Raw genomic sequence first — 27,817 nt, forward strand, 5'->3', positions numbered from 1 at the left:
CACACAGAGAGGCCCCTGTTAGGTTGGGAATTGAACCCGGGACCTTCTTGCTGTGATGCCCGAGCTCTAACTGCTGTGCCACCGTGCAGCTACACTGTGTAACACTGTGGATTCTCCTGTTGTCGACAAAAACCTGCACAGAACAATCTGTATCTGCAGTGGGAAATCACAGAGTGGACCTGGATGAGGATCTAACCTGTTTAAATCTCATCTTTCCCCAACTCTTTCCTGTAAACCTTTAAACCCGACACAGTGACAGTGAACTGACCTGAGAGTCTGCAGGCGACAGTCTGGCTGATCCAGAAAACCACACAGATGAGACACTCCTGAGTCACACAGGTTGTTATAACTCAGGTCCAGGTCAGTGAGATGTGAGGGGTTGGACTTCAGAGCTGAGACCAGAGAGGAACAGCTGATCTTTGACAAACCACAGCCACTCAATCTGAATAAAGAATAAATGAAGAAGTTAAAGGACAGAGTAAACTCAGACGATGATTCTTTCCTTATCTTGATCAATTTACATGTATTGGTTATAAAACAGCAGATGTGAAAGTGTCTCTTCACAGGGTTAGCTCCTCCTCCCTCCTCTTATCTTATCTTAGCTCCTCCTCCCTCCTCTTATCTTATCTTAGCTCCTCCTCCCTCCTCTTATCTTATCTTAGCTCCTCCCCTCACTCTGTGCTAAACAACACGCTGCCTCTGTGACTCTGGTCAGAGCGAGAATCAGAGCGGCTGCAGTCACTTCTTTCATTAGAATCAAACATTAATGGCACAAAACATTCACATCCCAAAGAAAAGGTTCTGTTTTATAAATTTTTATAAATAAAAATGTCCAAACGTGGCTTTTTTCCAGTGGCCAAACAATAAAGGACAGAGCCAGGTTTAAATGGTTTATTTTGTGACACATTAGTGACCAAGATTTGCTCAGAGATTTTGGATCTTTTACAGTTTTTGTGAAAATCGTTTGTAAATAAATGAAATGTTGGGGTTCAAAGCTCAATAAATCAGGTAAGTATTAGATATTTTTTAAAATCCCTCTGATAAAACTTAAAAATGTGCTTCAGTCCGAGCCTGTAGGAGCGACTAAAGTGGAGATGTTGTTTCCAGAGTGGAATGAAAACCTCATTTGGAGAAACTGCCCTAAAGTTGTTTGACCGAACCTGTTTAAACCTCATATTACTGCCTTTAGTCACGTCTCCATGGAGACGAGCTGGAGACGTCCCACTGCCAGTAAAGCTACAGTCGGGTCTGAGGAGCCGCTCACAGCAAACACACTGGAAAAGTAGGGGTGGGACTTTAATACGTTCAATTCGTTTAATTAATTACAAAGATTTTAACGCCTTAATTTCTTTAACACATTTAATCGTATTTCCCCCAATTTCCCCCAATCTTGAACCTTTCTATTTGCATGTTTCTGGTATCCCCGTATATCTGACGCACATCCACCAACAACAGCGATGGAGACGCTTCACTCGTTGGGGACTCAGTTTAGTTTTCAAAACGTCCTGATGGGACGATAGACGCTGTCCTGCTGTGGCAGGTCATGTTAAAAAGAGTTCTCCTTCCCCCGTAGATAGTCACGTCTAACATACCATCTCAATGTAAAACCTGTTGGACAAACACAGAGACGTCCTCCATGCTAATGTTAGCGTTAGCCTCAGCCCACTCTGAGCCAAAATGACCCTAACCCTTGTCAGGATAACAAATGTCACTTTGATTTCTGTTTACAGCAATTGCTAAACACTTAAAGGCGCTGTTTTATGGCCCTAAATGCACTTCGCCTCTGTTACTTGAAAAAATATACAGATTTACAACAATAAATACATTTGTTGTTGAACTCATGTTTCTATATAATTATTGAATAATTTAGGTGCAAAAACGTTTTGTTTTTGATTAAAATGCGATTTATTGCGATTAATAATTACAGACCTGTAATTAACTCCATTAAAAAAAATTATCGAGTTCCACCACAATATAAACTATAAGGAAAAACACAAATGATTGCATTTTTTTGGGTGAAATATTAAACACTGTGGTTCTGAAGATTTAAGACTGAAAACATTAACACATTATTTAAAGTTTTACAGAATGATCAGTGAATTGAAAAGATGAGGGGTTGGACCTGACTGTTCTGTGTAAATGAATGGAGTAACTACAGTCTGTGAAGTGTTCTTCATAAATGCAGTATTGAACTCATCTTTCCCCAACTCTTTCTGTAAACCTTTAAACCCGACACAGAGACAGTGAACTGACCTGAGAGTCTGCAGGCGACAGTCTGGCTGATCCAGAAAACCACACAGATGAGACACTCCTGAGTCACACAGGTTGTTATAACTCAGGTCCAGCTCAGTGAGATGTGAGGGGTTGGACTTCAGAGCTGAGACCAGAGAAGAACAGCTGATCTCTGTCAAACCACACCACCTCAATCTGAATAAAGAATAAATGAAGAGGTTAAAGGACGGAGTAAACTCAGACGATGATTCTTTTCTCATCTGAATCATTTTAAATGTATTGGTCAGAAAACACCATATTGATGATATGGTGATAGGAGTAGTTGTGTTAGGTGTAGTGGCAGCTTTGGAGGCCAGGGTGTCCGAGTTAGAGGAGCGGCTGTCCGGAGTTTTGGTGAAGGCTAGCGTTAGCTACAGTCAGATAGCGACAGGGACCGTAGCCGCAGTCCGCTCCGACAGTGCCAGAGAGGTTAGCCAGGCTGAGGCTAGCCCCGCAGCGGGTCCCGTGCAGCCGGGACAAGACCAGGACGGATTTGTGACTGTTCGGGGTGGGGGAAGTACTAAGCGCACACCCGTAGCGCACCAAACTCTTCACGTCCAGAACAGGTTTTCTCCCCTCAGCGCCACACCGGCTGAACCTGATACTCTGGTGATTGGAAGCTCCATAGTTAGGGACGTGAAGATCCCAGCAGCTTTGGTTAGGTGTTATCCGGGGGCCAGAGTTGGTGACATCGAAGGTAACCTTAGGCGCTTAAAGCAGGGAGGGAGGCGGTTCCGTCAGATCGTGATCCACGCGGGTGGTAACGATATTCGGCAGAGACAGTCAGAGATTCTCAAATTGCAAGTAGGCGCGGTGTGTGAATTGGCTAAGTCGATGTCAGATACCGTAATATACTCTGGTCCTCTGCCCAATTTGGTCAATGATGAAATGTATAGCAGACATTTATCATTCAACTGCTGGTTGTCTAGATGGTGCGAGCAAAATGATGTTGGATATGTCAACAATTGGAGCGCCTTTTGGGGAAAGCCCAGGCTCATGCGCAGGGATGGTGGATGGTGCATCCCTTTTATCTAAGAATGTGGCCGATAGCCTCAGTCGCGGCCTAAATTGACGGTCCAGATATGAGCTCCGGGCGCAGAGCAGTAGTGTAGAACGCTCCTCTGTAACCACCAACCCTGCTCCCGGATTGTCACAAATCAAGTGTGTAGATTCTCCAGAACAAATAAAGACTGTGTCTGTCCTCCGTAAACCAAAGACTAAAAAATCAAAAGCTAACAAAACAAACACTGGTGTGCGTCCAAATAACTTAATACAAATACCAGAGCAAATAAAGACTGTGTCTGTCCCCCGTACACCAAGCACTAAAACATTAAAAGCTAGTATAACAAACGCTGCTGTACGACCAAATAACCTAATACAAATACCCAAAAGTAAACTAAGCATTAAACAAAACGATAAACAAAGTGCTCAGCACATAACGTGTGGTTTGTTGAATATTAGATCAATCTCTTCAAAATCCCTTTTAGTTAATGACTTAATTTGCGATAACAATATTAACCTTCTCGCCCTGACTGAAACATGGCTTCAGCAGGACGACTATGTTAGGCTTAATGAATCTACTCCTCCTAGTTATGTCAATTTTCAAGCAGCTAGAACCACTGGCCGAGGTGGTGGGGTCGCAGCGATATCACACTCTAATCTTGTTCTAAATCCAAAAAACGACCTAAAGTTTAATTCATTTGAAAGTCTAACGCTGTCTCTCACCTGTCCCAAATTTAAAAATCAAAAAGCTTTACTACTAGCAATTATTTATCGGCCTCCGGGCCCCGACTCAGACTTCTTAGTAGACTTTTCTGAGTTTTTAGCCAGTATAGTGTTGGATTGGATAAAATTATAATAGTGGGTGATTTCATTCATGTCAATAATAAGAGTGACAGTCTGAGGCATTCAGTCCCTGCAGGACGGGGTTGGCTTCACACAAAATGTGAATAAACGTACTATGTCATTAACACACCCATGATTTGGTTTTAACATATGAAATTGAAATTAGCAACTTAAATGTTCTCCCTCAGAACCCTGCGCTTTCTGACCATTTCCTAATTACATTCAATTTCCTAATTGAGGATTATACTAAACCACAGGATAAAATTCTATTAAAATGGACTGTACTGAACTCATCTTTCCCCAACTCTTTCCTGTAAACCTTTAAACCCGACACAGAGACAGTGAACTGACCTGAGAGTCTGCAGGCGACAGTCTGGCTGATCCAGAAAACCACACAGATGAGACACTCCTGAGTCACACAGGTTGTTATTACTCAGGTCCAGCTCAGTGAGATGTGACGGGTTGGCCTTCAGTGCTGAGGCCAGAGAGGAACAGCTGATCTCTGACAAACCACAGCCCCACAATCTGCAGGTGAATAAGGAAAAAGAAAATCCAGAGACGTCATTTTGAAACTTCCGTATGAGGATAAAATGTTTGGGAAGTTTTTTGGCATTAAGCATTTTATGAATAAAAATGTCCAAACGTGGCTTTTTTTCCAGTGGCCAAACAATAAAGGACAGAGCCAGGTTTAAATGGTTTATTTTGTGACACATTAGTGACCAAGATTTGCTCAGAGAGATTTTGGACATTTTACAGTTTTTGTGAAAATCTTTTGTAAATAAATGAAATGTTGAGCAAAGCTCAACAAATCAGGTAAGTATTAGATATTTTTTAAAATCCCTCTGATAAAACTTAAAAATGTGCTTCAGTCCGAGCCTGTAGGAGCGACTAAAGTGGAGATGTTGTTTCCAGAGTGGAATGAAAACCTCATTTGGAGCAAACACACTATACAATATAAGGAATAAAACAAATGCTTGGATTCTTTTTTATTGGGGGAAATATTAAACTTTGTGTCTTAAGATTTAAGACTGAAAACCTTAACACTTTATTTAAAGTTTTACAGAATTATCAGTGAATTGAAAAGGCGAGGGGTTAGACCTGACTGTTCTGTGTAAATGAATGGAGTAACTACAGTCTGTGAAGTGTTCTTCATTAATGCAGTATTGAACTCTTACTGTAAACCTTTAAACCCGACACAGAGACGGTGAACTGACCTGAGATTCTGCAGGCGACAGTCTGGCTGATCCAGAAAACCACACAGATGAGACACTCCTGAGTCACACAGGTCTTCGTTATCCCCCAGGTCCAGCTCAGTGAGATGTGAGGGGTTGGACTTCAGAGCTGAGGCCAGAGAAGAACAGCTGATCTCTGACAAACCACACCACCTCAATCTGAATAAAGAATAAATGAAGTGGTTAAAGGACAGAGTAAACTCAGACGGGGATTCTTTCCGTATCTTGATCATTTTACATGTATTGGTTAGAAAACAGCAGATGTGAAAGTGTCTCTTCACAGGGTTAGCTCCTCCTCCCTCCTCTTATTTTATCTTAGCTCCTCCCCTCACTCTGTGCTAAACAACACGCTGCCTCTGTGACTCTGGTCAGAGCGAGGATCAGAGCGGCTGCAGTGACTTCTTTCATTAGAATCAAACATTAATGGCACAAAACATTCACATCCCAAAGAAAAGGTTCTGTTTTATCTAAGGTGAGACGCAGCAGCTGAATAAGGAAACAGAAAATCCAGAGACGTCACTTTGAAACTTTCGTATGAGGATCAAATGTTTGGGAAGTTTTTTGGCATCAAGCATTTTATAAATAAAAATGTCCAAACGTGGCGACTTTTCCAGCGGCCAAACAATAAAGGACAGAGCCAGGTTTAAATGGTTTATTTTGTGACACATTAGTGACCAAGATTTGCTCAGAGATTTTGGATATTTTATAGTTTTTTGTGAAAATCTTTTGTAAATAAATGAAATGTTGGGGTTCAAAGCTCAATAAATCAGGAAAGTATTAGATATTTTTAAAAATCCCTCTGATAAAACTTAAAAATGTGCTTCAGTCCGATTCTGTAGGAGCGACTGAAGTGGAAATGTTGTTTCCAGAGTGGAATGAAAACCTCATTTGGAGAAACTGCCCTAAAGTTGTTACTGTCTCACATGGATGAGGACCTGTTTAAATCTCATATTACTGCCTTTAGTCACGTCTCCATGGAGACGAGCTGGAGACGTCCCACGGCCAGTAAAGCTACAGTCAGGTCTGTTTGTTTGGACATTTATGAGGTGTTTTTCAAGGATGGAAATATCTGTCATAAAATAAACGCTTGTATTTCTATGTTATTTACTGGCGACAGTTTTCTGCAGTTTGGCTTTAACCCTTGTGTTCAATAAGAAACACTGAACTCATCTCATGTTAGTGCCACTTTTTCAACTGCTCGAAAAATATTGTAGATTAATATTTTTTCAAACTTTTTTTTCATGTTCATCCACTTCAGTTCTGCACAAAACTATTAAAGCTTTTAAAACATATCAAAATATTAAACTATTTTAAAGACAATAAATAAAAATACAAAAAATGAAGACATCATTTTTCATATTGTCGTGACGGCCGCGGAAAATGAAAAAAGTTCTGGTTTATATAAAGTATGCTTTGTAGTAGGGATGTAACGGTACACTCAAATTTTATTGGGTTCGGTTCACAGTTTTGGAGGGCTCGGTTCAGTTAATTTTCGGTACAAATAAATAAGAACTGCCAAAATGTTCCTTTTGAAAAGCTGCCATGGTTGTCCATGGTGGGGGAAGTTGTCAGGTGTTTTTGTTTACAAATATGGCTGTAATTAAGCAGCTCTTCATAAAACACACATAAACACAGATTATCAAAAATATACACACACACATTCCCCGACCCCCCAACACACCTACAGGGCACAAGTATATCCCCCACACATACACCCCACTTTGGCCAAGTATATCCCCCACACATACACCCCACCCTGGACAAGTACATCCCCCTACACATACACACCCCACTTTGACCAAGTACATCCCCCCACACATACACACCCCACTTTGGCCAAGGATATCCCCCCACACATACACCCCACCCTGGACAAGTATATCCCCCACACATACACCCCACCCTGGACAAGTACATTCCCCCACACATACACCCCACCCTGGACAAGTATATCCCCCACACATACACCCCACCCTGGACAAGTACATTCCCCCACACATACACACCCCACTTTGGCCAAGGATATCCCCCCACACATACACCCCACCCTGGACAAGTATATCCCCCACACATACACCCCACCCTGGACAAGTATATCCCCCCACACATACACCCCCCACTTTGACCAAGTATGTCCCCCCACACATACACCCCCCACTTTGGCCAAGTACATCCCCCCACACATACAAACCCCACTTTGAACAAGTACATTCCCCCACACATACACACCCCACTTTGGTCAAGTATATCCCCCACACATACACCCCACCCTGGACAAGTATATCCCCCCACACATACACCCCCCACTTTGACCAAGTATGTCCCCCCACACATACACCCCCCACTTTGGCCAAGTACATCCCCCCACACATACACACCCCACTTTGGTCAAGTACATTCCCCCACACATACACACCCCACTTTGGTCAAGTACATTCCCCCACACATACACACCCCACTTTGGTCAAGTACATTCCCCCACACATACACACCCCACTTTGGTCAAGTACGTCCCCCCACACATACACACCCCACTTTGGTCAAGTACATTCCCCCACACATACACACCCCACTTTGGTCAAGTACATTCCCCCACACATACACAACCCACTTTGGTCAAGTACATTCCCCCACACATACACACCCCACTTTGGTCAAGTACATTCCCCCACACATACACACCCCACTTTGGTCAAGTACATTCCCCCACACATACACACCCCACTTTGGTCAAGTACATTCCCCCACACATACACACCCCACTTTGGTCAAGTACATTCCCCCACACATACACACCCCACTTTGGTCAAGTACATTCCCCCACACATACACACCCCACTTTGGTCAAGTACATTCCCCCACACATACACAACCCACTTTGGTCAAGTACATTCCCCCACACATACACACCCCACTTTGGTCAAGTACATTCCCCCACACATACACACCCCACTTTGGTCAAGTACATTCCCCCACACATACACACCCCACTTTGGTCAAGTACATTCCCCCACACATACACACCCCACTTTGGGCAAGTACATCCCCCACACATACACGCCCCACTTTGGTCAAGTACATTCCCCCACACATACACACCCCACTTTGGTCAAGTACATCCCCCCACACATACACACCCCACTTTGGTCAAGTACATCCCCCCACACATACACACCCCACTTTGGTCAAGTACATCCCCCCACACATACACACCCCACTTTGGTCAAGTACATTCCCCCACACATACACGCCCCACTTTGGTCAAGTACATTCCCCCACACATACACACCCCACTTTGGGCAAGTACATCCCCCACACATACACGCCCCACTTTGGTCAAGTACATTCCCCCACACATACACACCCCACTTTGGTCAAGTACATCCCCCCACACATACACACCCCACTTTGGTCAAGTACATTCCCCCACACATACACGCCCCACTTTGGTCAAGTACATCCCCCCACACATACACACCCCACTTTGGTCAAGTACATTCCCCCACACATACACCCCCCACTTTGGTCAAGTACATCCCCCCACACATACACACCCCACTTTGGTCAAGTACATCCCCCACACATACACACCCCACTTTGGCGAAGTACGTCCCCCCACACATACACACCCCACTTTGGGCAAGTACGTCACCCCACACATACACACCCCACTTAGGGCAAGTACGTCCCCCCACACATACACACCCCACTTTGAACAAGTACATCCCCCACACATACACCCCACTTTGAACAAGTACATCCCCCACACATACACACCCCACTTTGAACAAGTATATCCCCCACACATACACCCCACTTTGAACAAGTATATCCCCCCACACATACACCCCACTTTGGCCAAGTACATCCCCCCACACATACACACCCCACTTTGGTCAAGTACATCCCCCCACACATACACCCCACTTTGAACAAGTATATCCCCCACACATACACACCCCACTTTGAACAAGTATATCCCCCCACACATACACACCCCACTTTGGCCAAGTACATCCCCCCACACATACACCCCACTTTGGACAAGTACGTCCCCCCACACATACACCCCACCCTGGACAAGTATATCCCCCCCACACATACACACCGCACTTTGGCCAAGTATATCCCCCCACACATACACATCCCACTTTGGTCAAGTACATCCCCCCACACATACACATCCCACTTTGGTCAAGTACATCCCCCCACACATACACATCCCACTTTGGACAAGTACATTCCCCCACACATACACACCCCACTTTGGTCAAGTACATCCCCCCACACATACACATCCCACTTTGGACAAGTACATTCCCCCACACATACACACCCCACTTTGGACAAGTACATCCCCCCACACATACACACCCCACTTTGAACAAGTACATCCCCCACACATACACACCCCACTTTGAACAAGTATATCCCCCACACATACACCCCACTTTGAACAAGTATATCCCCCCACACATACACACCCCACTTTGGCCAAGTACATCCCCCCACACATACACCCCACTTTGGACAAGTACGTCCCCCCACACATACACCCCACCCTGGACAAGTATATCCCCCCCACACATACACACCGCACTTTGGCCAAGTATATCCCCCCACACATACACATCCCACTTTGGACAAGTACATCCCCCCACACATACACACCCCACTTTGGTCAAGTACATCCCCCCACACATACACATCCCACTTTGGACAAGTACATCCCCCCACACATACACAACCCCCCACACATACACACCCCACTTTGGACAAGTACATCCCCCCACACATACACACCCCACTTTGGACAAGTACATCCCCCCACACATACACATCCCACTTTGGACAAGTACATCCCCCCACACATACACATCCCACTTTGGACAAGTACATTCCCCCACACATACACACCCCACTTTGGACAAGTACATCCCCCCACACATACACACCCCACTTTGGACAAGTACATCCCCCCACACATACACACCGCACTTTGGCCAAGTACATCCCCCCACACATACACACCCCACTTTGGACAAGTACATTCCCCCACACATACACACCCCACTTTGGACAAGTACATCCCCCCACACATACACACCCCACTTTGGTCAAGTACATCCCCCCACACATACACACCCCACTTTGGACAAGTACATCCCCCCACACATACACACCCCACTTTGGACAAGTACATCCCCCCACACATACACATCCCACTTTGGACAAGTACATCCCCCCACACATACACAACCCACTTTGGACAAGTACATCCCCCCACACATACACACCCCACTTTGGTCAAGTACATCCCCCCACACATACACATCCCACTTTGGACAAGTACATCCCCCCACACATACACAACCCACTTTGGACAAGTACATCCCCCCACACATACACACCCCACTTTGGACAAGTACATTCCCCCACACATACACACCCCACTTTGGACAAGTACATCCCCCCACACATACACACCCCACTTTGGACAAGTACATCCCCCCACACATACACATCCCACTTTGGACAAGTACATCCCCCCACACATACACACCCCACTTTGGCCAAGTACATCCCCCCACACATACACACCCCACTTTGGTCAAGTACATCCCCCCACACATACACCCCACTTTGAACAAGTATATCCCCCACACATACACACCCCACTTTGAACAAGTATATCCCCCCACACATACACACCCCACTTTGGCCAAGTACATCCCCCCACACATACACCCCACTTTGGACAAGTACGTCCCCCCACACATACACCCCACCCTGGACAAGTATATCCCCCCCACACATACACACCGCACTTTGGCCAAGTATATCCCCCCACACATACACATCCCACTTTGGTCAAGTACATCCCCCCACACATACACATCCCACTTTGGTCAAGTACATCCCCCCACACATACACATCCCACTTTGGACAAGTACATTCCCCCACACATACACACCCCACTTTGGTCAAGTACATCCCCCCACACATACACATCCCACTTTGGACAAGTACATTCCCCCACACATACACACCCCACTTTGGACAAGTACATCCCCCCACACATACACACCCCACTTTGAACAAGTACATCCCCCACACATACACACCCCACTTTGAACAAGTATATCCCCCACACATACACCCCACTTTGAACAAGTATATCCCCCCACACATACACACCCCACTTTGGCCAAGTACATCCCCCCACACATACACCCCACTTTGGACAAGTACGTCCCCCCACACATACACCCCACCCTGGACAAGTATATCCCCCCCACACATACACACCGCACTTTGGCCAAGTATATCCCCCCACACATACACATCCCACTTTGGACAAGTACATCCCCCCACACATACACACCCCACTTTGGTCAAGTACATCCCCCCACACATACACATCCCACTTTGGACAAGTACATCCCCCCACACATACACAACCCCCCACACATACACACCCCACTTTGGACAAGTACATCCCCCCACACATACACACCCCACTTTGGACAAGTACATCCCCCCACACATACACATCCCACTTTGGACAAGTACATCCCCCCACACATACACATCCCACTTTGGACAAGTACATTCCCCCACACATACACACCCCACTTTGGACAAGTACATCCCCCCACACATACACACCCCACTTTGGACAAGTACATCCCCCCACACATACACACCGCACTTTGGCCAAGTACATCCCCCCACACATACACACCCCACTTTGGACAAGTACATTCCCCCACACATACACACCCCACTTTGGACAAGTACATCCCCCCACACATACACACCCCACTTTGGTCAAGTACATCCCCCCACACATACACACCCCACTTTGGACAAGTACATCCCCCCACACATACACACCCCACTTTGGACAAGTACATCCCCCCACACATACACATCCCACTTTGGACAAGTACATCCCCCCACACATACACAACCCACTTTGGACAAGTACATCCCCCCACACATACACACCCCACTTTGGTCAAGTACATCCCCCCACACATACACATCCCACTTTGGACAAGTACATCCCCCCACACATACACAACCCACTTTGGACAAGTACATCCCCCCACACATACACACCCCACTTTGGACAAGTACATTCCCCCACACATACACACCCCACTTTGGACAAGTACATCCCCCCACACATACACACCCCACTTTGGACAAGTACATCCCCCCACACATACACATCCCACTTTGGACAAGTACATCCCCCCACACATACACATCCCACTTTGGACAAGTACATTCCCCCACACATACACACCCCACTTTGGACAAGTACATCCCCCCACACATACACACCCCACTTTGGACAAGTACATCCCCCCACACATACACACCGCACTTTGGCCAAGTACATCCCCCCACACATACACACCCCACTTTGGCCAAGTACATCCCCCACACATACACACCCCACTCAGGACAAGTATATCCCCCCACACATACACCCCACTTAGGACAAGTATATCCCCCACACATACACACCCCACTTTGGACAAGTATATCCCCCCACACATACACCCCACTCTGGACAAGTATATCCCCCCACACATACACCCCACTTAGGACAAGTACATTCCCCCACACATACACACCCCACTTTGGACAAGTACGTCCCCCCACACATACACACCCCACTTTGGACAAATACGTCCCCCCACACATACACACCCCACTTTGACCAAGTATATCCCCCCACACATACACCCCACCCTGGACACACCACAACTATAAATATAATTCAAACTCTGGTTGTTTTGTGCAGAACTGAAGTGGATAAACAATTATGTGAAAAAAGTTTGAAAAAACTTTAATCTACAATATTTTTAGATCCGTCCAAAAAGTGTCACAAAAGCCTCTGACATGAGAGTTTGTTTGTTCAGGGATCAGTGACGATGTGACATTTGAAAATTATATTTTTAAAAATGTTACAACAAATGTTTTTACAAAAGATATTAAAATATCTCTAATATGGAAAAAGTTAAGGCCAAGTTAAGAGCAGAAAGTGTCACGAATGCCCCAAAGGAACACAAGGGTTAAATAATAATTAAACCCAACACTGACCTGAGAGCGGAGAGCTGACAGTGACGACTCTTCAGTCCAGAACACAGCGCAGACACTGAGGAGACACTCAGATCATTACGACTCAGATTCAGGTCTCTGAGGTGGGAGGGGCTGGAGCTCAGCGCTGACGCCACCACTTCACAGTGAAGATCTGAGAGTCCACAGCGACTCAACCTGTAACAGATGTTAGAGCGACATGTGAGTGATTATAACGTGTGAGTGAAGCTTCTGTCTGTGACTGAGGACTCACACAGCCTTCCTGCAGTTCCTCACCGCTGGGATCAGTCTCAGTTTACCCTGATCAGACGTCCTGTACTTGTCTAGGTCCAGCTCCTCCAGGACCTGCTCTGACATCAGCAGTATGTAGGCCAGAGCCGAGCACTGGAACTCAGACAGTTTCTCCCTAGATCCACCTCCAGACTTCAGGAAGTCCTGCATCTGCTGCTGCACAGACTGGTCCTTCAGCTCCATCAGACAGTGGAAGATGTTGATGCTTCTGTCGGGAGAGACACTCCATGAGCTCATCCTTTTAAGGTTTTTAATGACTTCTGTGATTTCTGATTGGTCGATTGGACTCAGCAGAGCTCCTAAAAGTCTGTGGTTGGACTCCAGACTGAGGCCATGAAGGAACCGCACACACAGGTCCAGGTGGCCGTTTGGACTCTGCAGGGACTTTTCAAGAGCTAGTCTGAGGAACTCGTTTGGACCTGATCTTAAGAATGTTCCTTCAATTTCATAACTTCTTGATCTATAGAAGGATCTGTAGATGGTTTCTGCAATTCCACCATAAGATTCATTCTCTTGATCACTGAAGCCGAGAAACTCCCTGACCACCTCCTGGTTGTTCTGAAAGCAGTGGTGAAGGTAGACGGCTGCCAGAAACTCCTGCACGCTCAGGTGGATGAAGCAGTAGACTGACTGGTTGAAGACACTCTCTCGTTTGAAGATCTGAGTGCAGAGTCCGGAGTAGACCGAGGCCTCGCTCAGGTCCAGACCCACCTGCTCCAGGTCTTCTTGGTAGAACATGATGTTTCCTGTCTGCAGATGCTCAAAGGCCAGTCTCCCCAGCTTCAGGAGCAGCTCTGTGTCGGCCTCTGTCAGCCCCCAGGTCTCAGACCTGACCTCTGTTTGTGTCTGTTTGTACTTCCTCTTCCTGTGCGTCTGCACCAACAGGAAGTGTGCGTACATGTCTGTGAGGGTCTGGGGCAGTGGTCCGCTCTGATGGCTTCTCAACACGTGGTCCAGGACTGTGGAGGTGATCCAGCAGAAGACTGGGATCTGGCTCATGTTGTGGAGGCTGCGGGAGGTTCTGAGGTGGGACAGGACTGTTTGAAGCTGCTCTTCATCTGAGAACCTCTTCCTGAAGTACTGCTCCTTCTGTGGGTCAGTGATGAAGCCCCTGACCTCCGTGACCCTGTGCACGCACCGCGCTGGGATCTGATGGGCCGCCGCTGGGCGGGAGGTGATCCATATAAGGGCGTGAGGAAGCAGAGCGCCTCTGATGAGGTTCACCAACAGTACGCCCACCTCTGACCTCTGTGTGACCTCAGAGATGAGCTCACAGCTGAAGTCCAGAGACAGTCTGCTCTCGTCGAGGCCGTCAAAGATGAACAGGAGTTTACAGACGGACAGAGTGTGGGCTGTGAGCGTCTGTGGGGCAGAGACACATTTACCTTCAATTTACTCACTTTCAATGAACACGCCTAAAAACACACAGAAGATCAACACACAGACATAGTTTTACTATAAAAATCTCTTGAACAACTTCATGTTTTTCCAAAGCTTTCACACATTCAATAATTTGATGGATTTTAAGCCTTTAAATTCCAGCTTTATTATGTAAACTTTACAAAATGTCTGACTAAAAAGCTCTAATATTTTCTGAATAATAAACATTAGGAGTTCTGGGGCTTTGGGGTTTAGAGCCTTGGATCTGTCAAATTGGACCAATATTGTAGTTTTTCTGTCGTGACGATTCTTTATGTCAAAATGTTCCATCGACTTCCATTAGAAACACTTTCAGGACGTCCACTTTTCTTTGCTCTCCTGTCTCTGTATAAAAGTCATATATTTATAATGTTAAAGTTTCATTTTGAAGAACAAGAGTCAGATTTGACATTTTGACTGTATTTTTTCAGTTTGGACCTTGTTCCTGTTAACGGCAGATGAATGAAACCATGTTATTTTCCCATTAGGATGTAATGGAGCCGTGGCAGAACCTGGACTTTTCTCACATCAAACTTCAGATTTTAAATCTCTCTGTAAAACAGGAAAAGAGTTGAATTTGACATTTTCTCTGCATTTCAGACGTTTCCGCTTGTCTGACATTGTTCACAGATGTTGTATCTTCAGTCAGTTTATTCTTACAAAAATAAAGGAAAAGGGAACAAAAGGAGGCCCAACGGGTAAAACAAAAATAGCACTAACGAAAACCAAAAGATGAAAACGAACAAAATAAGAACTAAGAAAATTTACCAAACAAATAATTCAAATTAGTTCCTAAAACAACAAAGCAACTTAAGGAACTAATAACAAACAAAGCGTCTTAACTAAAACAAACAAGTCACTAACAAAGTGAGGCCATATAGTGACAGAACTTAAAGACGTGAGGGCGAACTGGGTTGCTCAATTCCCCAGCTGCCTCGAACAAGAGAAAAGTCCTTTAACTCCCTTAACGGGAGTGGCCTTCCAGGTGCTGTGGCCCGATTAGTAAGCTGGGTGACGGCCTGGTCTGTGGATTGGTCCGCCGTGGGGGAGGTTGTCCAATCCGTGACGAGCCGGCTGAAAAGGAGCGGACCAATCACGCGGCGGGCCTCACCGAGTGGTCGCGCATATATTAAAACTAAACACAGTTTTTGAACTGAACTAACGGGGCTGAAAATCCCCGTCCGTAACACTCAGTTTCAGACGAGTGGGAAGTGTTTGAGTTCATTTCAAATGTAAGGAATGGAGCAGCTGAGACTCCAGCAGTAAATGATTCACACACTGTGACTCAGAAAGTAAAGCTTTGTCTAAATGAGAGTGACCTGTGGATCCAGCGCTGGATGGAACACTTGGATCAGCTCCATCAGACTGTAGCGCCCCCTTCTGACCAGGTTCATCTCTCTGAAGGACAGTGGCACCACCAGCTGCAGCTCCTGGTTCTCTGAGCCCTGGGCCCAGTCCAGACAGAACTTCAGGACTGAGAAGGTCTTCCCCACTCCAGCCACGCCCACAGTCAGCACGGCTCTGATGGAGCCCTGCTGCAGCGCCCCCTGCTGCTGCTCAGGGGGCAGAGCTTTAAAGATGTCCTGGCACCTGATGGTGATCTCCTGGACCTGCTTCTTCTTGGACTGTGTCTCCAGACTCCTCTCCTCAGGTTGGGCTCTGGCCTCTTCACTGAGGCCCTCTGTGATGTACAGCTCAGTGAAGATGCTGTTCAGAAGAGTTCTATCTCCTGATCCTTCACTTCCCTCTGTCACACTCTCACATCTGCTGCTCAGGCTCTGCTTATGCTCCTTCAGAACCTTGTGGAGACCTTCACCTGGACACAGAGGAGGAGACACCTGTTAATGTTGATGAACAGGTCTCTTATTCCCTGCTGTAGTTGATGAGTCTCAGACTGAGCAGACTCACCTGGTGCAGGGCCTTGAACCCCCTGATCAGGACCTGTGTCTCCACACTGAGGCCAGGCGTCCTGCTCTGACTCTGCTTCTCTGTGACACAAACACGTCTTTAACATCTCAGAAGAAACAATCACAAATATAAAGCTCAGTTTAGCTGCTGAGACTCTGTGTTCAGGTTCTTACTGTGAGTCTGGAGCAGGTTCAGGACTGAAGTTTGGAACAAGGCCTTTAGACCAGTCACTCTTCATGGACAGAGCCGACACTGAGGCTGTGGATCTGCTTCTGTGGAGAGAAGATCAGGTTTCAGCCTGAGAGGTGAAGCTGGATTCATCCTGAGCTTCAGGAGCGAAACAGCCGGAGCCCGTTGTGAGTTTACTGAGTCAGAACGTGCAGGTGATGGCGACGTCTGAGGCGGATCAAAGAGCAGATCTGTCGGGAGGGGACCAGCTCCAACATCTGACATCTGAAATATGTCAGGCAGACTGACGGCACCATCACATGGACACTGTGGCCCAGAGATGGGACTCGCAGGTCGGACTCGGACTCGAGACTCGACTCGGACTCGTGGTCTGAGACTCGTGAACATGACGAGTCCCGCGTGCCTTGTATTACACTTGATTCTAGGGCTGCTCGATTATTGAAAAAATAATAATCACGATTATTTTTGTCATAATTGAAATCACGATTATTCAAACGATTATTTGTTGCCTTTAAAAAAATCCATCAAAAAAGTGACAAAAATCCAGCAAAAAAGTGACAAAAATCCATTAAAAAAAGTGACAAAAATCCAGCAAAAAAGACAAAAATCCAGCAAAAAAGTGACAAAAATCCATCAAAAAAGTGACAAAAATCCATCAAAAAAGTGACAAAAATCCATCAAAAAAGTGACAAAAATCCATCAAAAAAGTGACAAAAATCCATCAAAAAAGTGACAAAAATCCAGCAAAAAAGTGACAAAAATCCAGCAAAAAAGACAAAAATCCAGCAAAAAAGTGACAAAAATCCATCAAAAAAGTGACAAAAATCCATCAAAAAAAGACAAAAATCCATCAAAAAAATGACAAAAATCCATCAAAAAAGTGACAAAAATCCATCAAAAAAGTGACAAAAATCCAGCAAAAAAGTGACAAAAATCCATCAAAAAAGTGACAAAAATCCAGCAAAAAAGTGACAAAAATCCAGCAAAAAAGTGACAAAAATCCAGCAAAAAAGTGACAAAAATCCATCAAAAAAGTGACAAAAATCCATCAAAAAAGTGACAAAAATCCAGCAAAAAAGTGACAAAAATCCAGCAAAAAAGACAAAAATCCATCAAAAAAGTGACAAAAATCCATCAAAAAAGACAAAAATCCATTTAAAAAAGTGACAAAAATCCAGCAAAAAAGTGACAAAAATCCAGCAAAAAAGTGACAAAAATCCATCAAAAAAGTGACAAAAATCCATCAAAAAAAGACAAAAATCCATCAAAAAAATGACAAAAATCCAGCAAAAAAGTGACAAAAATCCATCAAAAAAGTGACAAAAATCCAGCAAAAAAGTGACAAAAATCCAGCAAAAAAGACAAAAATCCATCAAAAAAGACAAAAATCCATCAAAAAAGTGACAAAAATCCAGCAAAAAAGACAAAAATCCAGCAAAAAAGTGACAAAAATCCATCAAAAAAGACAAAAATGCATCAAAAAAATGACAAAATCCATCAAAAAAGTGACAAAAATCCATCAAAAAATGACAAAAATCCTTCAAAAAAATGACAAAAATCCATCAAAAAATGACAAAAATCCTTCAAAAAAAGACAAAAATCCAAAAATTTAAAATTATTAAAAAAAAACGTGAAAAAAAAAACGTGAAAAAAAAAAATCGAAAAAAAAAATGGAAAAAATAAAAATACAAATTTGGAAAAAAAAATGTAATTGATTTTTTGCGATTATGCTAATTTTGAAATCGTTTATTGTTGTAATCGAATTTCGATTAATTGCACAGCCCTACTTGATTCTGGCTCATACTGCAGACATGTTTGTCGAAAACAGCTGTGATGATTATCCTGATGTTGCTTTGACAGAACTGAAGTAAGACATGCAGTGTGTGGGAAAATAGTTCATCTCAATTCTGTGTTTTCCTCCCACACCGGCCTCATGCTTCACAGAAATGCTGTGATGTGAATTATCTGTGTGTGGAAGCCCTGGGCCTGTGTTTGTCTGACAGTTGTTTGCACTTTAAGCCCTTATCCATGATGTGACTGTGGAGAAGTTACAAACAAGCAGAAGAACAAAGTCTCGTTTTTTTAAGGAGATCACTTCACATTAGGTTTGCTTCTCACCGTGAGTCTGGAGCAGGTTCAGGACTGAAGTTTGGGTTATTGCCTTTAGACTTGTCACTCTTCATGGACAGAGCGGACACTGAGGCTGTGGATCTGCTTCTGTGGAGAGAAGATCAGGTTAGTCTTTGTCTAAAAACACATTTGTCTCTGAAGGAGGTTAAAGTCGATAAACAGCTGTAGATCTGCCCTGGTGTTTCTTCTTCCCCTTTACTCCACAGTATAAAGTCTGTGTGAACCATTCCCTTTGAATCATGAGCTTGTTCTGAAAAACATCAAACATGAGCTCTGTTTTAATAGTGCAGCTGATGGGAGGTGGAGAACAAGGCAAAGCAGAGGGTCTTTTTGGAGGACAGGTCTGGACCGGGTCCCCGTTTATTGATGTGGAGGCCGAGGGCGAGACATTTGTATGATGGCAGTTCATGGGTCACCGCACACATACCTCCCCCCTCACTCAAGACAAAACAGGAAAAACACTCACAAAGATATAAAGAAAAAGTATCAACAACACACGCATGAAGGAACACAGCACACTACGAGGCGTGAGGGAAACAGAGACTTTCTAAAAAAAGTTTTAAAAAATCATATCGTCCAGCCTTGCTCGCAACGGTTTTCAGTATCGACAAGTACTCACATTAAAGTACATGTATCTGTCTTTTTAAAAAGTGGTATCGGTGCATCTCTACTGAAAAACACATTTGTCTTTGCAGACGGTGAAGGTCGATGGTGTTTCTGCTTCACTTAAGTCCACGGACTGTCTCACCGTGAGTCTGGAGCAGGTTCAGGACTGAAGTTTGGGTTATTGCCTTTAGACCGGTCACTCCTCATGGACAGAGCGGACACTGAGGCTGTGGATCTGCTTCTGTGGAGAGAAGAATGATCTATTTTACTTGTTTCTGAAGCACATTTGTCTCTGAAGGAGGTTAAAGTCAGTAAGAAACGACTGAACTCACTTTGTCCCATTGAGCTGTGGCTCAGCGCTGCCCTCAGGAGGCTCAGCGCTGCCCTCTGGAGGCTCAGAGGCAGAGGACGTTCTTTTTCTTTTTCCCATTTCCTCCGAGTGTCGTCCTGGGGGAGAGTCAGAGCCGTTAGAGATAAACTTCATCATGTAAAGGACAGACCGGAGCCGCCTCAGATTCAGCTCAGCAAATCTAAGACGGCGCCACCTAGGGCTGTGCAATTAATCGAAATTCGATTACGATTTCGATTACAACAGTAAACGATTACAAAATTAGCATAATCACAAAAAATCGATTATAATATTTTTTTTTTACATTTTTTTATTTATTTATTTTTTGCATTTTTTTTCCTAATTCTTAATTTTGGGATTTTTGTCACTTTTTTGATGATTTTTTGCAATTTTTTTGCTGGATTTTTGTCATTTTTTTGCTGGATTTTTGTCACTTTTTTGAAGGATTTTTGTCACGTTTTTGCTGGATTTTTGTCACTTTTTTGCTGGATTTTTTTAAAGGCAACAAATAATCGTTTGAATAATCGTGATTTCAATTATGACAAAAATAATCGTGATTATTATTTTTTCAATAATCGAGCAGCCCTAGCGCCACCTGCTGTTTGGACGCTCATGTAACAACTGAACCAAAGAGCAGAAAAAACCTCCCTTTCTTCCAGGTTTACCCTTATACACAGGAAGTTACTAATGTAGTTTACATCCACTTTGTTCAATACACTGCGTTCCAAATTATTATGCAAATTGTATTTTTGTTGCAAAAAAAATGTTTTTTTTTTTTTTTTATGAAACTCATGGATGGTTTTGTGTCTCAGTTTGAATCACTGACATTAATCTCAGAGACCTGGGATGATCAGTTTTCAGGTTAAGCCCAGTTAAGGGAAAAACTACTGAAAAAGGATGTTCCACTTTATTAAGCAGATCATCATTTTCAAGCAATATGGGAAAGAAAAAGGGACTTTCTGCTGATGAAAAGTGTGAAATAGTTGAATGTCTTGGTCTAGGTATGAAAACCTTCATATTTCAGTAAAGATGAAGCGTAATCATCGAACTGATAAGAGATTTGTGGATGATTCAGACACACTCGGGTTTGTGCAGATAAAGGCACAATGAGGACGGTTTCTGCCAGACAAACACATCAGATTAAGAGAACAGCAGCTACAAAGCTCTGGAGTCTCCCGAACATGAAGGTGTCGGACCCTCCAGAGGCTGCAGTTGTCCATAAACCTTCTCTCCGGCCTCCCCTAAACGGTTCACTGAAGCTGAAGCAGAAACGGCTGCAGTGGCTCAGAAATACATGAGACTCATTTTCAAACAGTCTTGTTCACTGATGAGGCCGTGTGACCCGTTTGATCCTGGATGGTCAGATGGATGGAGGAGTGGATGGAGATGAATGACCACAATGTCCCAACAAGACTGTGACGTCAGTAAGGAGGGGGCGGAGTCATGGGGAGAGAGCTGGTCGGCCCCTTTAGGATCCCTGAAGGTGTGAAAATGACCTCTTTCTTCTCTGCTACAAAAAGAACAAGATCATCTTCATCATGACGACGCACCATGTCCTGCTGTAAAGAAAACCTCTGCATCACTGGCTGCTATGGCACAGTCGAGGGCCCTCTCACTTCATGACCAAATAATAACTCAAGTAGGGAAACCCCCAGCAACTGATGCACATCTTTGAGCAGTTTAGACATGAAATTTGTGCCTTGATCAGTGAGTATTTCTTGGGGAAGGCCCAGTCTGGAGAAAAACTGTACTTGCTTTGACCGTCTTTAGCGGAAAAACTTCTGGATTCGAAATCTGGTAGTACCTCAGGCTTTGGTGACCCAGGAGGATTAACCACAGTCCCTTGAAACTTCTCCTTCCGCCGTTGTCTTCTGGATTTTCGCTCCTTGGTTTTTCCTGTGGGAAAGTCGACATCATAGAAAGTAGGGCAGTAGGTGCAATTAATCGGAATTCGATTACGATTTCGATTACAACAGTAAACGATTACAAAATTAGCATAATCGCAAAAAATCGATTATAATATATATATATATTTTTTTTTTTTCAATTTTTTTTTTTTTTCAATTTTTTTTTCCTAATTTTAAATTTTTGAATTTTTGTCACACAAAAAAAAGACAAAAAATGACAAAAAAAAGAAAAAAAAAAGAAAAAAAAAGAAAAAAATGACAAAAAAAAGACAAAAAAATGACAAAAAAATGACAAAAAAATGACAAAAAAATGACAAAAAAATGACAAAAATGACAAAAAAATGACAAAAATGACAAAAATGACAAAAATGACAAAAAAATGACAAAAATGACAAAAATGACAAAAATGACAAAAAAATGACAAAAATGACAAAAATGACAAAAATGACAAAAAAATGACAAAAAAAAGAAAAAAATGACAAAAATGACAAAAAAATGACAAAAAAAAGAAAAAAATGACAAAAAAATGACAAAAAAATGACAAAAAAATGACAAAAATGACAAAAAAATGACAAAAAAAAGAAAAAAATGACAAAAAAATGACAAAAAATGATTTTGTAATCGTTTACTGTTGTAATCGAATTTCGATTAATTGCACAGCCCTACTCAAAATATTCATTAACAAAGGCTTACAAAAATAAGTAACAAACAAAACTTACAATAAATTGGGCCCAACTTAACAGTAACTGAACTCAAAACCAACTGACTCCAACAAAGGAAATGCTTAAATAGGGGTGGAGTAAACCATAAAACCAACATAACAGGGAGGTATAACACAAACGTACTAAACTTAGCAAAACTTATCATAACAACCAAGTAAAGCAAACATGACTTAGCTCAAAATGACAAGTGCAGATAAAGTAAGTTCAACCAACAGAAATACTGAATAAAACATGTGACTTTTAGTGTTCCCCCTCCGTTCATTGTTATGGTGCACGCCAAGGTTTCAAGATGGCCTCCAACCCCTCCAGCCAGTCTTTGTCTGCAGCGCCTCAAACAAAGACAACTCTTCTGTCCCAGATTTTTCTCCTCTGTCTGAGAGCCAACTCCTCTCCACACCATTCATTATACCACACACACACACACGCACACACACAAACACACACACAATCGCACACGCACACACATGCACGCACTCCTAACCCATGTCCATGCAGTTGTTTTTGTATTTTTTTGTTGTTGTTATTGTCATTATTATCTCACCATCTTTTTTACCACCCCTTAAGTGTTGTGGTAGTGATGGTGGTAGTAACATATTGCACATTTTACATTAGCTTTGCCAAAAAGACAAAAACGTTTTATACATGGGCCTCCTTCCTACATACTAACTGCTAAAAATGCACATTCATATACTGTAACCTTGAATTATCCTACTGTGGAGTGTCCAATTATCTAATTAATATTGTTAAATTTGACGAGGGGGGGGGGGCGCAGTAGCTCAGAAAGCTTTCTCTTAAAGTGACAGTACGGCATAAGTGAGCAACACTTCTGACATGCTAATAACAAACGAAATATGGCTAGAACTTGCCTCTAAACGTGAAATACTTATTAAACAACTAGTAAAATGAAGGATTTGGTGAACTTCACTTACAAAAATAAAAGTACAATTTGTCCTTGGTTACATAAACAAAACTCTAACGCTACAACAGTTAGCCGTACGATGCTAACGTTATATGAACGTTTCTTTAAACCAGATCTAATCACAAACATGCGTTATAGCGTTATATTGAAGCTGTGACAAAAGTAACGTTCACGTCACTGATGTAGGGGTTTTGTTACAGTTTTATCACTAGCGGCGCTGCTCCACTGGGGGGCGCCATTACTGTCTTCATCTCGTATACGAACTCGCAGTAGTCTTCAGGTTTCCGAGCTTACAAGTTGTAATTACCGGTTCGAGCGGCTCCTAGTGGGAAGTGGTAGATTTACCAGTTGCCTGTGTGGCTGATGTGTGGCGGACCCGGCGTTGTGTAGTTTTACTAAAGGACTCGCGGGACTCAGGACACATTTGGGGGGAGCGGCCGCTTTAACCCCGTTTATTTCTGACAAAATTTAAAAGAAAATGGCGTTAGCCCCGACGACAGCCCCAGCCCACAGAACAATCTACAAAATACAAAAGAAAAGACGTCCACAGAATAAACAACTAATATGAGCAGAAATGACAATAAAACAATATGATAACTTAAAAGACACATGGAATTCACAACAAAATGAAACATAAGGGGCAGATGGCCCATAAAAGAACTAAGAAAAGGGAAGATGGAACGGGAGGAGCCCCCATATATAGGACTGGCCTGGGACAGGACGTGACACACAGGGGTAGGGCTGCTCGATTATTGAAAAAATAATAATCACGATTATTTTTGTCATAATTGAAATCACGATTATTCAAAAGATTATTTGTTGCCTTTAAAAAAATCCATCAAAAAAAAGACAAAAATCCATCAAAAAATGACAAAAATCCAGCAAAAAAATGACAAAAATCCAGCAAAAAGTGACAAAAATCCATCAAAAAATGACAAAAATCCATCAAAAAAATGACAAAAATCCATCAAAAAAGTGAGAAAAAATCCATCAAAAAAATGACAAAAATCCATCAAAAAAATGACAAAAATCCATCAAAAAAAGACAAAAATTCATCAAAAAAGTGACAAAAATCCATCAAAAAATGACAAAAATCCATCAAAAAAGTGACAAAAATCCATCAAAAAAGTGACAAAAATCCATCAAAAAATGACAAAAATCCAGCAAAAAAATGACCAAAAATCCATCAAAAAAAAGACAAAAATCCATCAAAAAAAGACAAAAATCCATCAAAAAAGTGACAAAAATCCATCAAAAAAATGACAAAAATCCATCAAAAAAGTGACAAAAATCCATCAAAAAAGTGACAAAAATCCATCAAAAAATAAAATACACTTGTCAAAACAAGACAGAGACACTGCCAGGTATGACCAACGAACAAACCAACAAGAACTACGGCCAGCGCCAATTCTGCAGGATCAACCATGAACCAACTGTTTCTATGGTAACTAACTGTAAATGTTTACCTTTAACTATGTCATTTTGGAAGGGGGCGGGCGTGTACAAGGGCCTTGCTTCTGCCTCCTCCGTTTGTTTGTTTGTTTGTTTGTTTGTTTGTTCATGTCATCTGCAGAACACTCAGCTGAAAGAAGAAAAGCTTTACCCAAATCTACCCAAAGCTTTTAGATTTGGGTAAAGCCGATCTGGAGACAATGCCCTCGGTTCAGGCGGGGGGTAAATCATGAGCAACATGCAAGTGTGGACGATACTCATGCAGCCCAAACCAAACTGTCCCGTTCCTCTCAGTCCCATAAAGATCAGTTTCTGTTCCTGATGGAAACAGTGAATAAACAAAGCCTCACCTGGATCAGACGCTCACAGAAGCAGCTCAGGCAGATGTGAGGAGAGTTTGTCTGAGGCTCAGAGGGAAGAGCAGGGTTTCCTGTAAAGCATGTGACCTGCTTCAGCCAATCACAGAGCAGCAGAGTTCACCCAGCTGCGTCTGTCTGTCTGTGTGTGTGTGTGTGTGTGTGTGTGTGTGTGTGTGTGTGAGCGTGTGTGTGTCTGTCTGTCTGCGTGTGCGTGTGTGTGTGTGTGTGTGTGAGCGTGTGTGTGTCTGTCTGCGTGTGTGTGTGTGCATGTGTGTGGAGGATATGGAGGAGGTGAAAAGGTCTTTAACGTCTTAACCCCCACCTTAACCGAGCACATTTACTCCAGTTCAGCTTTACTCAAATCTAAACCCTTCTTCAGGAAATCATCTCAGGCCTAAAAACATCTGGCCCTGATGGAACAAGTGCTTCTGTTATTACAGATGTGGCATCTGCTGTTTCTGAACCACTGTCTGATATTTCTGCATTATCTATGAAAACTGGTATAGTACTTTATATAGTGTATATATATATATATGGTATAGTACTTTATATAGTATATATATATATATATATATATGGTATAGTACTTTATATATGTATATATATATATATATATGGTATAGTACTTTATATAGTATATATATATATATATATATGGTATAGTACTTTATATATGTATATATATATATGGTATAGTACTTTATATATATATATATATATATATGGTATAGTACTTTATATATGTATATATATATATGGTATAGTACTTTATATATGTATATATATATATGGTATAGTACTTTATATATGTATATATATATATGGTATAGTACTTTATATATGTATATATATATATGGTATAGTACTTTATATATGTATATATATATGGTATAGTACTTTATATATGTATATATATATATGGTATAGTACTTTATATATGTATATATATATATGGTATAGTACTTTATATATGTATATATATATATGGTATAGTACTTTATATATGTATATATATATGGTATAGTACTTTATATATGTATATATATATATGGTATAGTACTTTATATATGTATATATATATATGGTATAGTACTTTATATATGTATATATATATATGGTATAGTACTTTATATATGTATATATATATGGTATAGTACTTTATATATGTATATATATATATGGTATAGTACTTTATATATGTATATATATATATGGTATAGTACTTTATATATGTATATATATATATGGTATAGTACTTTCTGAATTAGCTACAGTTCTTTGTATAAAATGGTGAAATCCTCAATTGTAGGAAATTGTTTTTTGTTTTTTCTTTTTTTACGGAGCCCTGGAAGTGACATTAGACCAAAAAAACTTGAGGGGTGAAATTATTGTTTTCTTTTTTAAAGAAATACAAAAACATAAAAAAAAATAATGAAAAAATTACACCACAAATAATCTCGGGGGAACGAGATATTTTTATAGAATATTATAATAAATGTATTATTATAATATTATATAATTAAATAACTTTTTTTAAAGAAATATAAAAATCATAATCCCCTCCTGGAGCCGCCGCCTTAACGTGGTGGAAGGTTTGAGCCTGGATGATCCTGGAGCTTCGTGCCCCTGTAGGGTCTCAGGGCAAACAGGTCCTATAGGTGACGGGTCAGACACAGAGCGGGTCAGAAGCTCCTTATGAGAGACCGACAGGCCCGGTTAGAACCATGAGGCCGTCCTTCTGTGGACCCCCCACCTGCAGGGGGCGCCATAGGGGCTGGTGCTGTGTGATTTGGGAAACTCCAACAGCCCCCACGACCCGGAAACGGACAAGTGGAAGAAAATGGATGGATGGAAAAATTATATATTTTTTTCCCCCAAAAAATGGACCGTCTCATGGACCGACCTCATGGCGCCCTCTGCTGGTCGGTGGTCCATGAGGTGGTCCATGAGGTGGTTCATGAGGTGGTCCATGAGGTGGTCCAGACGCTCTGGATTCATCTGTCAGAAAACCATCCACACTGAAGCCTCTCCATGTGGATCTGACCTCCGACCAGCAGAGGGCGCTAAACTCAAACAAACTCCTGAAGAAAAACACGTTCAGG

General features: G+C 42.7%; 1 protein-coding gene and 1 long non-coding RNA gene across 3 annotated transcripts in view; both read right to left on the minus strand.

Moving 5' to 3' along the window:
• The window catches only part of LOC306981277, a 90,082-nt gene that overhangs the window by 59,929 nt on the left and 2,336 nt on the right, over positions 1-27,817 (minus strand). The window lies entirely within an intron of this gene.
• On the minus strand, positions 350-27,713 carry LOC306981494 (protein NLRC3-like; the record flags this gene model as incomplete). The annotated part of the gene is made up of 11 exons (XM_079581102.1): positions 350-442; positions 13,468-13,618; positions 13,718-15,117; positions 16,494-16,990; positions 17,083-17,162; positions 17,256-17,354; positions 19,390-19,488; positions 20,150-20,248; positions 20,340-20,454; positions 22,108-22,252; positions 27,603-27,713. 10 exons carry the CDS (start codon positions 27,711-27,713, stop codon positions 13,606-13,608), a joined length of 2,658 nt encoding a protein of 885 aa, XP_079437228.1. The 3' UTR covers positions 350-442; positions 13,468-13,605.

Source organism: Gobius niger (genome assembly GCF_951799975.1).
Source record: "Gobius niger genome assembly, chromosome: 22".
Classification (NCBI taxonomy): Eukaryota; Metazoa; Chordata; class Actinopteri; order Gobiiformes; family Gobiidae; genus Gobius; species Gobius niger.